General features: G+C 58.0%; 1 protein-coding gene across 1 annotated transcript in view; it reads left to right on the forward strand.

Annotated features, from left to right (window-relative positions):
* Nucleotides 1–12,427: 12,427 nt before the first annotated feature.
* IWS1 (interacts with SUPT6H, CTD assembly factor 1) overlaps nucleotides 12,428–16,051 on the forward strand; it is a 68,975-nt gene continuing 65,351 nt past the window's right edge. Inside the window, exon 1 of the mRNA XM_073581167.1 lies at nucleotides 12,428–12,694. Coding sequence (XP_073437268.1) covers nucleotides 12,661–12,694 — 34 coding nt within the window. The 5' untranslated portion in view covers nucleotides 12,428–12,660. The remainder of the gene's footprint in view (nucleotides 12,695–16,051) is intronic.

Consider the following 16,051-nt stretch of genomic DNA (forward strand, 5'->3'; position numbering starts at 1 on the left):
ACTGCAGAGTACACAGCACACTGCCAGAACACAGCACTGCAGAGTACACAGCATACAGCACACTGCCCCGAACACAGCACTGCAGAGTACACTATACAGCACACTGCCCCGAACACAGCACTGCAGAATACACAGCACACTGCCCGTCCCGAACACAGCAATGCAGAGTACACAGCACACTGCCCAAACACAGCACTGCAGAGTACACAGCACACTGCCCGAACACAACACTGCAGAGTACACAGCACACTGCCCAAACACAGCACTGCAGAGTACACAGTATACAGCACACTGCCCGAACACAGCACTGCAGAGTACACAGTATACTGCCTCGAACACAGCACTGTACAGTATACAGCACACTGCCTCGAACACAGCACTGTAGAGTACAGTATACAGCACACTGCCCCGAAAACAGCACTGCAGAGTACACAGCACACTGCCCGAACACAGCACTGCAGAGTATACAGCACACTGCCCAAACACAGCACTGCAGAGTACACAGTATACAGCACACTGCCCGAACACAGCACTGCAGAGTACACAGTATACTGCCTCGAACACAGCACTGTACAGTATACAGCACACTGCCTCGAACACAGCACTGTAGAGTACAGTATACAGCACACTGCCCCGAACACAGCACTGCAGAGTACACAGCACACTGCCCGAACACAACACTGCAGAGTACACAGCACACTGCCCAAACACAGCACTGCAGAGTACACAGTATACAGCACACTGCCCGAACACAGCACTGCAGAGTACACAGTATACTGCCTCGAACACAGCACTGTACAGTATACAGCACACTGCCTCGAACACAGCACTGTAGAGTACAGTATACAGCACACTGCCCCGAACACAGCACTGCAGAGTACACAGCACACTGCCCGAACACAGCACTGCAGAGTATACAGCACACTGCCCAAACACAGCACTGCAGAGTACACAGTATACAGCACACTGCCCGAACACAGCACTGCAGAGTACACAGTATACTGCCTCGAACACAGCACTGTACAGTATACAGCACACTGCCTCGAACACAGCACTGTAGAGTACAGTATACAGCACACTGCCCCGAACACAGCACTGCAGAGTACACAGCACACTGCCCGAACACAGCACTGTACAGTATACAGCACACTGCCTCGAACACAGCACTGTAGAGTACAGTATACAGCACACTGCCCCGAACACAGTACTGCAGAGTACACAGCACACTGCCCGAACACAGCACTGTACAGTATACAGCACACTGCCTCGAACACAGCACTGTAGAGTACAGTATACAGCACACTGCCCCGAACACAGCACTGCAGAGTACACAGCACACTGCCCCGAACACAGCACTGCAGAGTATACAGCACACTGCCCCGAACACAGCACTGCAGAGTACACAGCACACTGCCCCGAACACAGCACTGCAGAGTACACAGCACACTGCCCCGAACACAGCACTGCAGAGTACACAGCACACTGCCCCGAACACAGCACTGCAGAGTACACAGCACACTGCCCCGAACACAGCACTGCAGAGTACACAGCACACTGCCCCGAACACAGCACTGCAGAGTACACAGTATACTGCCTCGAACACAGCACTGTACAGTATACAGCACACTGCCTCGAACACAGCACTGTAGAGTACAGTATACAGCACACTGCCCCGAACACAGCACTGCAGAGTACACAGCACACTGCCCGAACACAGCACTGTACAGTATACAGCACACTGCCTCGAACACAGCACTGTAGAGTACAGTATACAGCACACTGCCCCGAACACAGCACTGCAGAGTACACAGCACACTGCCCGAACACAGCACTGCAGAGTATACAGCACACTGCCCCGAACACAGCACTGCAGAGTACACAGCACACTGCCCCGAACACAGCACTGCAGAGTACACAGCACACTGCCCCGAACACAGCACTGCAGAGTACACAGTATACTGCCTCGAACACAGCACTGTACAGTATACAGCACACTGCCTCGAACACAGCACTGTAGAGTACAGTATACAGCACACTGCCCCGAACACAGCACTGCAGAGTACACAGCACACTGCCCGAACACAGCACTGTACAGTATACAGCACACTGCCTCGAACACAGCACTGTAGAGTACAGTATACAGCACACTGCCCCGAACACAGCACTGCAGAGTACACAGCACACTGCCCGAACACAGCACTGCAGAGTATACAGCACACTGCCCCGAACACAGCACTGCAGAGTACACAGCACACTGCCCCGAACACAGCACTGCAGAGTACACAGCACACTGCCCCGAACACAGCACTGCAGAGTACACAGCACACTGCCCCGAACACAGCACTGCAGAGTACACAGCACACTGCCCCGAACACAGCACTGCAGAGTACACAGCACACTGCCCCGAACACAGCACTGCAGAGTATACAGCACACTGCCCCGAACACAGCACTGCAGAGTACACTGCACACTGCCCCGAACACAGCACTGCAGAGTACACAGTATACTGCCTCGAACACAGCACTGTACAGTATACAGCACACTGCCTCGAACACAGCACTGTAGAGTACAGTATACAGCACACTGCCCCGAACACAGCACTGCAGAGTACACAGCACACTGCCCGAACACAGCACTGCAGAGTATACAGCACACTGCCCAAACACAGCACTGCAGAGTACACAGTATACAGCACACTGCCCGAACACAGCACTGCAGAGTACACAGCACACTGCCCGAACACAGCACTGTACAGTATACAGCACACTGCCTCGAACACAGCACTGTAGAGTACAGTATACAGCACACTGCCCCGAACACAGCACTGCAGAGTACACAGCACACTGCCCGAACACAGCACTGCAGAGTATACAGCACACTGCCCCGAGCACAGCACTGCAGAGTACACAGTATACTGCCTCGAACACAGCACTGCAGAGTACACAGCACACTGCCCGAACACAGCACTGCAGAGTATACAGCACACTGCCCCGAACACAGCACTGCAGAGTACACAGCACACTGCCCCGAACACAGCACTGCAGAGTACACAGCACACTGCCCCGAGCACAGCACTGCAGAGTACACAGTATACTGCCTCGAACACAGCACTGTACAGTATACAGCACACTGCCTCGAACACAGCACTGTAGAGTACAGTATACAGCACACTGCCCCGAACACAGCACTGCAGAGTACACAGCACACTGCCCGAACACAGCACTGTACAGTATACAGCACACTGCCTCGAACACAGCACTGTAGAGTACAGTATACAGCACACTGCCCCGAACACAGCACTGCAGAGTACACAGCACACTGCCCGAACACAGCACTGTACAGTATACAGCACACTGCCTCGAACACAGCACTGTAGAGTACAGTATACAGCACACTGCCCCGAACACAGCACTGCAGAGTACACAGCACACTGCCCGAACACAGCACTGCAGAGTATACAGCACACTGCCCCGAACACAGCACTGCAGAGTACACAGCACACTGCCCCGAACACAGCACTGCAGAGTACACAGCACACTGCCCCGAACACAGCACTGCAGAGTACACAGCACACTGCCCCGAACACAGCACTGCAGAGTACAGTATACAGCACACTGCCCCGAACACAGCACTGCAGAGTACAGTATACAACACTGCCCAAACACAGCACTGCACTGTACACAGTATACAGCACTGCACACTGCCTCAAACAGCACTGCAGAGTACACAGTATACAGCACACTGCCCGAACACAGCAATGCAGAGTACAGTATACAACACTGCCCAAACACAGCACTGCACACAGTGTACAGCACTGCACACTGCCCCGAACACAACACTGTAGAGTACAGTATACAGCACACTGCCCGAACACAGCACTGCAGAGTAAACAGCACACTGCCCGAACACAGCAATGCAGAGTACACAGCACACTGCCCGAACACAGCACTGCAGAGTACACAGCACACTGCCCGAACACAACACTGCAGAGTACACAGCACACTGCCCGAATACAACACTGCAGAGTACACAGCACACTGCCCCGAACACAGCACTGTAGAGTACAGTATACAGCACACTGCCCGAACACAGCACTGCAGAGTACACAGTATACAGCACACTGCCTCGAACACAGCACTGTAGAGTACAGTATACAGCACACTGCCTCGAACACAGCACTGCAGAGTACACAGCACACTGCCTCGAACACAGCACTGCAGAGTACACAGCACACTGCCCGAACACAGCACTGCAGAGTACAGTATACAGCACACTGCCCCGAACACAGCACTGCAGAGTACACTATACAGCACACTGCCCCGAACACAGCACTGCAGAGTACACTATACAGCACACTGCCCCGAACACAGCACTGCAGAGTACACTATACAGCACACTGCCCCGAACACAGCACTGCAGAGTACACAGCACACTGCCCGAACACAGCACTGCAGAGTACACAGCACACTGCCCGAACACAGCACTGCAGAGTACAGTATACAGCACACTGCCCGAACACAGCACTGCAGAGTACAGTATACAGCACACTGCCAGAACACAGCACTGCAGAGTACACAGCACACTGCCAGAACACAGCACTGCAGAGTACACAGCATACAGCACACTGCCCCGAACACAGCACTGCAGAGTACACTATACAGCACACTGCCCCGAACACAGCACTGCAGAATACACAGCACACTGCCCGTCCCGAACACAGCAATGCAGAGTACACAGCACACTGCCCAAACACAGCACTGCAGAGTACACAGCACACTGCCCGAACACAACACTGCAGAGTACACAGCACACTGCCCAAACACAGCACTGCAGAGTACACAGTATACAGCACACTGCCCGAACACAGCACTGCAGAGTACACAGTATACTGCCTCGAACACAGCACTGTACAGTATACAGCACACTGCCTCGAACACAGCACTGTAGAGTACAGTATACAGCACACTGCCCCGAACACAGCACTGCAGAGTACACAGCACACTGCCCGAACACAGCACTGCAGAGTATACAGCACACTGCCCAAACACAGCACTGCAGAGTACACAGTATACAGCACACTGCCCGAACACAGCACTGCAGAGTACACAGTATACTGCCTCGAACACAGCACTGTACAGTATACAGCACACTGCCTCGAACACAGCACTGTAGAGTACAGTATACAGCACACTGCCCCGAACACAGCACTGCAGAGTACACAGCACACTGCCCGAACACAACACTGCAGAGTACACAGCACACTGCCCAAACACAGCACTGCAGAGTACACAGTATACTGCCTCGAACACAGCACTGTACAGTATACAGCACACTGCCTCGAACACAGCACTGTACAGTATACAGCACACTGCCTCGAACACAGCACTGTAGAGTACAGTATACAGCACACTGCCCCGAACACAGCACTGCAGAGTACACAGCACACTGCCCGAACACAGCACTGCAGAGTATACAGCACACTGCCCAAACACAGCACTGCAGAGTACACAGTATACAGCACACTGCCCGAACACAGCACTGCAGAGTACACAGTATACTGCCTCGAACACAGCACTGTACAGTATACAGCACACTGCCTCGAACACAGCACTGTAGAGTACAGTATACAGCACACTGCCCCGAACACAGCACTGCAGAGTACACAGCACACTGCCCGAACACAGCACTGTACAGTATACAGCACACTGCCTCGAACACAGCACTGTAGAGTACAGTATACAGCACACTGCCCCGAACACAGTACTGCAGAGTACACAGCACACTGCCCGAACACAGCACTGTACAGTATACAGCACACTGCCTCGAACACAGCACTGTAGAGTACAGTATACAGCACACTGCCCCGAACACAGCACTGCAGAGTACACAGCACACTGCCCCGAACACAGCACTGCAGAGTATACAGCACACTGCCCCGAACACAGCACTGCAGAGTACACAGCACACTGCCCCGAACACAGCACTGCAGAGTACACAGCACACTGCCCCGAACACAGCACTGCAGAGTACACAGCACACTGCCCCGAACACAGCACTGCAGAGTACACAGTATACTGCCTCGAACACAGCACTGTACAGTATACAGCACACTGCCTCGAACACAGCACTGTAGAGTACAGTATACAGCACACTGCCCCGAACACAGCACTGCAGAGTACACAGCACACTGCCCGAACACAGCACTGTACAGTATACAGCACACTGCCTCGAACACAGCACTGTAGAGTACAGTATACAGCACACTGCCCCGAACACAGCACTGCAGAGTACACAGCACACTGCCCGAACACAGCACTGCAGAGTATACAGCACACTGCCCCGAACACAGCACTGCAGAGTACACAGCACACTGCCCCGAACACAGCACTGCAGAGTACACAGCACACTGCCCCGAACACAGCACTGCAGAGTACACAGTATACTGCCTCGAACACAGCACTGTACAGTATACAGCACACTGCCTCGAACACAGCACTGTAGAGTACAGTATACAGCACACTGCCCCGAACACAGCACTGCAGAGTACACAGCACACTGCCCGAACACAGCACTGTACAGTATACAGCACACTGCCTCGAACACAGCACTGTAGAGTACAGTATACAGCACACTGCCCCGAACACAGCACTGCAGAGTACACAGCACACTGCCCGAACACAGCACTGCAGAGTATACAGCACACTGCCCCGAACACAGCACTGCAGAGTACACAGCACACTGCCCCGAACACAGCACTGCAGAGTACACAGCACACTGCCCCGAACACAGCACTGCAGAGTACACAGCACACTGCCCCGAACACAGCACTGCAGAGTACACAGCACACTGCCCCGAACACAGCACTGCAGAGTATACAGCACACTGCCCCGAACACAGCACTGCAGAGTACACTGCACACTGCCCCGAACACAGCACTGCAGAGTACACAGTATACTGCCTCGAACACAGCACTGTACAGTATACAGCACACTGCCTCGAACACAGCACTGTAGAGTACAGTATACAGCACACTGCCCCGAACACAGCACTGCAGAGTACACAGCACACTGCCCGAACACAGCACTGCAGAGTATACAGCACACTGCCCAAACACAGCACTGCAGAGTACACAGTATACAGCACACTGCCCGAACACAGCACTGCAGAGTACACAGCACACTGCCCGAACACAGCACTGTACAGTATACAGCACACTGCCTCGAACACAGCACTGTAGAGTACAGTATACAGCACACTGCCCCGAACACAGCACTGCAGAGTACACAGCACACTGCCCGAACACAGCACTGCAGAGTATACAGCACACTGCCCCGAGCACAGCACTGCAGAGTACACAGTATACTGCCTCGAACACAGCACTGCAGAGTACACAGCACACTGCCCGAACACAGCACTGCAGAGTATACAGCACACTGCCCCGAACACAGCACTGCAGAGTACACAGCACACTGCCCCGAACACAGCACTGCAGAGTACACAGCACACTGCCCCGAGCACAGCACTGCAGAGTACACAGTATACTGCCTCGAACACAGCACTGTACAGTATACAGCACACTGCCTCGAACACAGCACTGTAGAGTACAGTATACAGCACACTGCCCCGAACACAGCACTGCAGAGTACACAGCACACTGCCCGAACACAGCACTGTACAGTATACAGCACACTGCCTCGAACACAGCACTGTAGAGTACAGTATACAGCACACTGCCCCGAACACAGCACTGCAGAGTACACAGCACACTGCCCGAACACAGCACTGTACAGTATACAGCACACTGCCTCGAACACAGCACTGTAGAGTACAGTATACAGCACACTGCCCCGAACACAGCACTGCAGAGTACACAGCACACTGCCCGAACACAGCACTGCAGAGTATACAGCACACTGCCCCGAACACAGCACTGCAGAGTACACAGCACACTGCCCCGAACACAGCACTGCAGAGTACACAGCACACTGCCCCGAACACAGCACTGCAGAGTACACAGCACACTGCCCCGAACACAGCACTGCAGAGTACACAGCACACTGCCCCGAACACAGCACTGCAGAGTACACAGCACACTGCCCGAACACAGCACTGCAGAGTATACAGCACACTGCCCCGAACACAGCACTGCAGAGTACACAGCACACTGCCCCGAACACAGCACTGCAGAGTACACAGCACACTGCCCCGAACACAGCACTGCAGAGTACACAGCACACTGCCCCGAACACAGCACTGCAGAGTACACAGCACACTGCCCCGAACACAGCACTGCAGAGTACACAGCACACTGCCCCGAACACAGCACTGCAGAGTACACAGCACACTGCCCCGAACACAGCACTGCAGAGTACACAGCACACTGCCCCGAACACAGCACTGCAGAGTACACAGCACACTGCCCCGAACACAGCACTGCAGAGTACACAGCACACTGCCCCGAACACAGCACTGCAGAGTACACAGCACACTGCCCCGAACACAGCACTGCAGAGTACACAGCACACTGCCCCGAACACAGCACTGCAGAGTACACAGCACACTGCCCCGAACACAGCACTGCAGAGTACACAGCACACTGCCCCGAACACAGCACTGCAGAGTACACAGCACACTGCCCCGAACACAGCACTGCAGAGTACACAGCACACTGCCCCGAACACAGCACTGCAGAGTACACAGCACACTGCCCCGAACACAGCACTGCAGAGTACACAGCACACTGCCCCGAACACAGCACTGCAGAGTACACAGCACACTGCCCCGAACACAGCACTGCAGAGTACACAGCACACTGCCCCGAACACAGCACTGCAGAGTACACAGCACACTGCCCCGAACACAGCACTGCAGAGTACACAGCACACTGCCCCGAACACAGCACTGCAGAGTACACAGTATACAGCACACTGCCAGAACACAGCACTGCAGAGTATACAGCACACTGCCCCGAACACAGCACTGCAGAATACACAGTATACAGCACACTGCCCGAACACAGCACTGCAGAGTACACAGCACACTGCCCGAACACAGCACTGCAGAGTATACAGCACACTGCCCCGAACACAGCACTGCAGAGTACACAGCACACTGCCCGAACACAGCACTGCAGAGTATACAGCACACTGCCCCGAACACAGCACTGCAGAGTACACAGCACACTGCCCGAACACAGCACTGTACAGTATACAGCACACTGCCTCGAACACAGCACTGTAGAGTACAGTATACAGCACACTGCCCCGAACACAGCACTGCAGAGTACACAGCACACTGCCCGAACACAGCACTGCAGAGTATACAGCACACTGCCCCGAGCACAGCACTGCAGAGTACACAGTATACTGCCTCGAACACAGCACTGCAGAGTACACAGCACACTGCCCGAACACAGCACTGCAGAGTATACAGCACACTGCCCCGAACACAGCACTGCAGAGTACACAGCACACTGCCCCGAACACAGCACTGCAGAGTACACAGCACACTGCCCCGAGCACAGCACTGCAGAGTACACAGTATACTGCCTCGAACACAGCACTGTACAGTATACAGCACACTGCCTCGAACACAGCACTGTAGAGTACAGTATACAGCACACTGCCCCGAACACAGCACTGCAGAGTACACAGCACACTGCCCGAACACAGCACTGTACAGTATACAGCACACTGCCTCGAACACAGCACTGTAGAGTACAGTATACAGCACACTGCCCCGAACACAGCACTGCAGAGTACACAGCACACTGCCCGAACACAGCACTGTACAGTATACAGCACACTGCCTCGAACACAGCACTGTAGAGTACAGTATACAGCACACTGCCCCGAACACAGCACTGCAGAGTACACAGCACACTGCCCGAACACAGCACTGCAGAGTATACAGCACACTGCCCCGAACACAGCACTGCAGAGTACACAGCACACTGCCCCGAACACAGCACTGCAGAGTACACAGCACACTGCCCCGAACACAGCACTGCAGAGTACACAGCACACTGCCCCGAACACAGCACTGCAGAGTACACAGCACACTGCCCCGAACACAGCACTGCAGAGTACACAGCACACTGCCCGAACACAGCACTGCAGAGTATACAGCACACTGCCCCGAACACAGCACTGCAGAGTACACAGCACACTGCCCCGAACACAGCACTGCAGAGTACACAGCACACTGCCCCGAACACAGCACTGCAGAGTACACAGCACACTGCCCCGAACACAGCACTGCAGAGTACACAGCACACTGCCCCGAACACAGCACTGCAGAGTACACAGCACACTGCCCCGAACACAGCACTGCAGAGTACACAGCACACTGCCCCGAACACAGCACTGCAGAGTACACAGCACACTGCCCCGAACACAGCACTGCAGAGTACACAGCACACTGCCCCGAACACAGCACTGCAGAGTACACAGCACACTGCCCCGAACACAGCACTGCAGAGTACACAGCACACTGCCCCGAACACAGCACTGCAGAGTACACAGCACACTGCCCCGAACACAGCACTGCAGAGTACACAGCACACTGCCCCGAACACAGCACTGCAGAGTACACAGCACACTGCCCCGAACACAGCACTGCAGAGTACACAGCACACTGCCCCGAACACAGCACTGCAGAGTACACAGCACACTGCCCCGAACACAGCACTGCAGAGTACACAGCACACTGCCCCGAACACAGCACTGCAGAGTACACAGCACACTGCCCCGAACACAGCACTGCAGAGTACACAGCACACTGCCCCGAACACAGCACTGCAGAGTACACAGCACACTGCCCCGAACACAGCACTGCAGAGTACACAGTATACAGCACACTGCCAGAACACAGCACTGCAGAGTATACAGCACACTGCCCCGAACACAGCACTGCAGAATACACAGTATACAGCACACTGCCCGAACACAGCACTGCAGAGTACACAGCACACTGCCCGAACACAGCACTGCAGAGTATACAGCACACTGCCCCGAACACAGCACTGCAGAGTACACAGCACACTGCCCGAACACAGCACTGCAGAGTATACAGCACACTGCCCCGAACACAGCACTGCAGAGTACACAGCACACTGCCCCGAACACAGCACTGCAGAGTACACAGCACACTGCCCCGAACACAGCACTGCAGAGTACACAGCACACTGCCCCGAACACAGCACTGCAGAGTACACAGCACACTGCCCCGAACACAGCACTGCAGAGTACACAGCACACTGCCCGAACACAGCACTGCAGAGTATACAGCACACTGCCCCGAACACAGCACTGCAGAGTACACAGCACACTGCCCCGAACACAGCACTGCAGAGTACACAGCACACTGCCCCGAACACAGCACTGCAGAGTACACAGCACACTGCCCCGAACACAGCACTGCAGAGTACACAGCACACTGCCCCGAACACAGCACTGCAGAGTACACAGCACACTGCCCCGAACACAGCACTGCAGAGTACACAGCACACTGCCCCGAACACAGCACTGCAGAGTACACAGCACACTGCCCCGAACACAGCACTGCAGAGTACACAGCACACTGCCCCGAACACAGCACTGCAGAGTACACAGCACACTGCCCCGAACACAGCACTGCAGAGTACACAGCACACTGCCCCGAACACAGCACTGCAGAGTACACAGCACACTGCCCCGAACACAGCACTGCAGAGTACACAGCACACTGCCCCGAACACAGCACTGCAGAGTACACAGCACACTGCCCCGAACACAGCACTGCAGAGTACACAGCACACTGCCCCGAACACAGCACTGCAGAGTACACAGCACACTGCCCCGAACACAGCACTGCAGAGTACACAGCACACTGCCCCGAACACAGCACTGCAGAGTACACAGCACACTGCCCCGAACACAGCACTGCAGAGTACACAGCACACTGCCCCGAACACAGCACTGCAGAGTACACAGCACACTGCCCCGAACACAGCACTGCAGAGTACACAGCACACTGCCCCGAACACAGCACTGCAGAGTACACAGCACACTGCCCCGAACACAGCACTGCAGAGTACACAGCACACTGCCCCGAACACAGCACTGCAGAGTACACAGCACACTGCCCCGAACACAGCACTGCAGAGTACACAGCACACTGCCCCGAACACAGCACTGCAGAGTACACAGTATACAGCACACTGCCAGAACACAGCACTGCAGAGTATACAGCACACTGCCCCGAACACAGCACTGCAGAATACACAGTATACAGCACACTGCCCGAACACAGCACTGCAGAGTATACAGCACACTGCCCAGACCATATCATGCAGTCACAGTGTACACTGTACGTACAGAACTATAGTGCGGAAGCTGCGGAGACTTTTTTACTTCACATTTTACTTCCGCCCATCAGTTTTCCCGCCCTTCTCTGGATCACGTGGTTATTGCGTTGTGACGCAATTGTTCCGCCTCTTCCAGGTACAGGCTCGTCTCCCGTAATGTCCCTACGGCGCATGTGCATCCCGGTTTGTATGCGGCCTACTACCTAGGGATTTTTTCTTGTACACTTTACGGTAAACGGGAATCTGCGGAGAAATTGAGAAAGTCCCTTTGGCTAACGGGCAGTTCGAGGAACCAGGCTCGTGAATCACAAGCCATGGAAACGGATTATTACAGTCCGGAGCACTCGGGTAAGATGGCATGGAAGTGTGAAGAGTGTCCTATCAGCTGGGCAGCCTGGTGCCCCTGAGTGAGTATGTGACCCCCCCGCACTGCCGCGCTCTGGTGACCCCCGCACTGCCGGGCTCTGGTGCCCCTGGGGGAGTGTGTGTGTGACCCCCGCTCTGGTGCCCCTGGGGGAGTATGTGACCCCCCGCACTGTCGCGCTCTGGTGCCCCTGGGTGAGTGTGTGTGACCCCCGCACTGCCGGGCTCTGGTGCCCCTGGGTGAGTGTGTGTGACCCCCGCACTGCCGGGCTCTGGTGCCCCTGGGGGAGTGTGTGACCCCCGCTCTGGTGCCCCTGGGGGAGTGTGTGACCCGGGGACCCCCGCACTGCCGGACTCTGGTGCCCCTGGGTGAGTGTGTGTGACCCCCGCACTGCCGGGCTCTGGTGCCCCTGGGGGAGTGTATGACCCCCGCTCTGGTGCCCCTGGGGGAGTGTGTGCCCCGGGGACCCCCGCACTGCCGGACTCTGGTGCCCCTGGGGGAGTGTGTGACCCCCGCACTGCCGGTCTCTGGTGCCCCTGGGGGAGTGTGTGACCCCCGCACTGCCGGGCTCTGGTGCCCCTGGGGGAGTATGTGACCCGTGGACCCCCGCACTGCGGACTCTGGTGCCCCTTGGGGCATGTGACCCCCGCACTGCTGGACTCTGGTGCCCCTTGGGGCATGTGACCCCCCGCACTGCCGGGCTCTGGTGCCCCTGGGGGAGTGTGTGACCCGGGGACCCCCGCACTGCCGGGCTCTGGTGCCCCTGGGGGAGTGTGTGTGTGACCCCCGCTCTGGTGCCCCTGGGGGAGTATGTGACCCCCCGCACTGTCGCGCTCTGGTGCCCCTGGGTGAGTGTGTGTGACCCCCGCACTGCCGGGCTCTGGTGCCCCTGGGGGAGTGTATGACCCCCGCTCTGGTGCCCCTGGGGGAGTGTGTGACCCGGGGACCCCCGCACTGCCGGACTCTGGTGCCCCTGGGGGAGTGTGTGACCCCCGCACTGCCGGTCTCTGGTGCCCCTGGGGGAGTGTGTGACCCCCGCACTGCCGGGCTCTGGTGCCCCTGGGGGAGTATGTGACCCGTGGACCCCCGCACTGCGGACTCTGGTGCCCCTTGGGGCATGTGACCCCCGCACTGCTGGACTCTGGTGCCCCTTGGGGCATGTGACCCCCCGCACTGCCGGGCTCTGGTGCCCCTGGGGGAGTGTGTGACCTGGGGACCCCCGCACTGCCAGGCTCTGGTGCCCCGGGGGCATGTGACCCCTGCACTGCCGGACTCTGGTGCCCCTGGGGGAGTGTGTAACTCGGGGACCCCCGCACTGCTGGCCGGGCTCTGGTGCCCCTTGGGGCATGTGACCCCCGCACTGCCGGACTCTCGTGCCCCTGGGGGAGTGTGTGACCCTTGCTCTGCTGGGCTCTGGTGCCCCTGGGGGAGTGTGTGACCCTTGCACTGCCGGGCTCTGGTGCCCCTGGGGGAGTGTGTGTGTGACCCCCGCACTGCCGGGCTCTGGTGCCCCTGGGGGAGTGTGTGTGTGACCCCCGCACTGCCGGGCTCTGGTGCCCCTGGGGGAGTGTGTGTGTGACCCCCACACTGCCGGGCTCTGGTGCCCCTGGGGGAGTGTGTGTGTGACCCCCGCACTGCCGGGCTCTGGTGCCCCTGGGGGAGTGTGTGTGTGACCCCCGCACTGCCGGGCTCTGGTGCCCCTGGGGGAGTGTGTGTGTGTGACCCCCGCACTGCCGGGCTCTGGTGCCCCGGGGGGAGTGTGTGTGTGACCCCCGCTCTGGTGCCCCTGGGGGAGTATGTGACCCCCCGCACTGCCGCGCTCTGGTGCCCCTGGGGGAGTGTGTGTGACCCCCGCACTGCCGAGCTCTGGTGCCCCTGGGGGAGTGTATGACCCCCGCTCTGGTGCCCCTGGGGGAGTGTGTGACCCGGGGACCCCCGCACTGCCGGACTCTGGTGCCCCTGGGGGAGTGTGTGACCCCCGCACTGCCGGGCTCTGGTGCCCCTGGGGGAGTGTGTGACCCCCGCACTGCCGGGCTCTGGTGCCCCTGGGGGAGTGTGTGACCCGGGGACCCCCGCACTGCCGGACTCTGGTGCCCCTGGGGGAGTGTGTGACCCCCGCACTGCCGGGCTCTGGTGCCCCTGGGGGAGTGTGTGACCCCCGCACTGCCGGGCTCTGGTGCCCCTGGGGGAGTATGTGACCCGGGGACCCCCGCACTGCGGACTCTGGTGCCCCTTGGGGCATGTGACCCCCGCACTGCTGGACTCTGGTGCCCCTTGGGGCATGTGACCCCCCGCACTGCCGGGCTCTGGTGCCCCTGGGGGAGTGTGTGACCCGGGGACCCCCGCACTGCCAGGCTCTGGTGCCCCGGGGGCATGTGACCCCCGCACTGCCGGACTCTGGTGCCCCTGGGGGAGTGTGTAACTCGGGGACCCCCGCACTGCTGGCCGGGCTCTGGTGCCCCTTGGGGCATGTGACCCCCCGCACTGCCGGACTCTCGTGCCCCTGGGGGAGTGTGTGACCCTTGCTCTGCTGGGCTCTGGTGCCCCTGGGGGAGTGTGTGACCCTTGCACTGCCGGGCTCTGGTGCCCCTGGGGGAGTGTGTGACCCCTGCACTGCCGGGCTCTGGTGCCCCTGGGGGAGTGTGTGACCCTTGCACTGCCGGGCTCTGGTGCCCCTGGGGGAGTGTGTGACCCTTGCACTGCCGGGCTCTGGTGCCCCTGGGGGAGTGTGTGACCCTTGCACTGCCGGGCTCTGGTGCCCCTGGGGGAGTGTGTGACCCTTGCACTGCCGGGCTCTGGTGCCCCTGGGGGAGTGTGTGACCCTTGCACTGCCGGGCTCTGGTGCCCCTGGGGGAGTGTGTGACCCTTGCACTGCCGGGCTCTGGTGCCCCTGGGGGAGTGTGTGACCCTTGCACTGCCGGGCTCTGGTGCCCCTGGGGGAGTGTGTGACCCTTGCACTGCCGGGCTCTGGTGCCCCTGGGGGAGTGTGTGACCCTTGCACTGCCGGGCTCTGGTGCCCCTGGGGGAGTGTGTGACCCTTGCACTGCCGGGCTCTGGTGCCCCTGGGGGAGTGTGTGACCCTTGCACTGCCGGGCTCTGGTGCCCCTGGGGGAGTGTGTGACCCTTGCACTGCCGGGCTCTGGTGCCCCTGGGGGAGTGTGTGTGACCCTTGCACTGCCGGGCTCTGGTGCCCCTGGGGGAGTGTGTATGACCCCCGCACTGTCGGGCTGTGGTGCCTCTGGGGGAGTGTGTGTGTGTGACCCCCTCACTGCCGACCTCTGGTGCCCTTGGGGGAGGTAGTTTGACCTAAATGTGACCATCAACCCCAAAATTCACTTGAG

The sequence above is a fragment of the Dendrobates tinctorius genome, unplaced genomic scaffold, assembly GCF_039654945.1.
Source record: "Dendrobates tinctorius isolate UK_male_01 unplaced genomic scaffold, ASM3965494v1 ptg000069l, whole genome shotgun sequence".
NCBI classification, from domain to species: domain Eukaryota; kingdom Metazoa; phylum Chordata; class Amphibia; order Anura; family Dendrobatidae; genus Dendrobates; species Dendrobates tinctorius.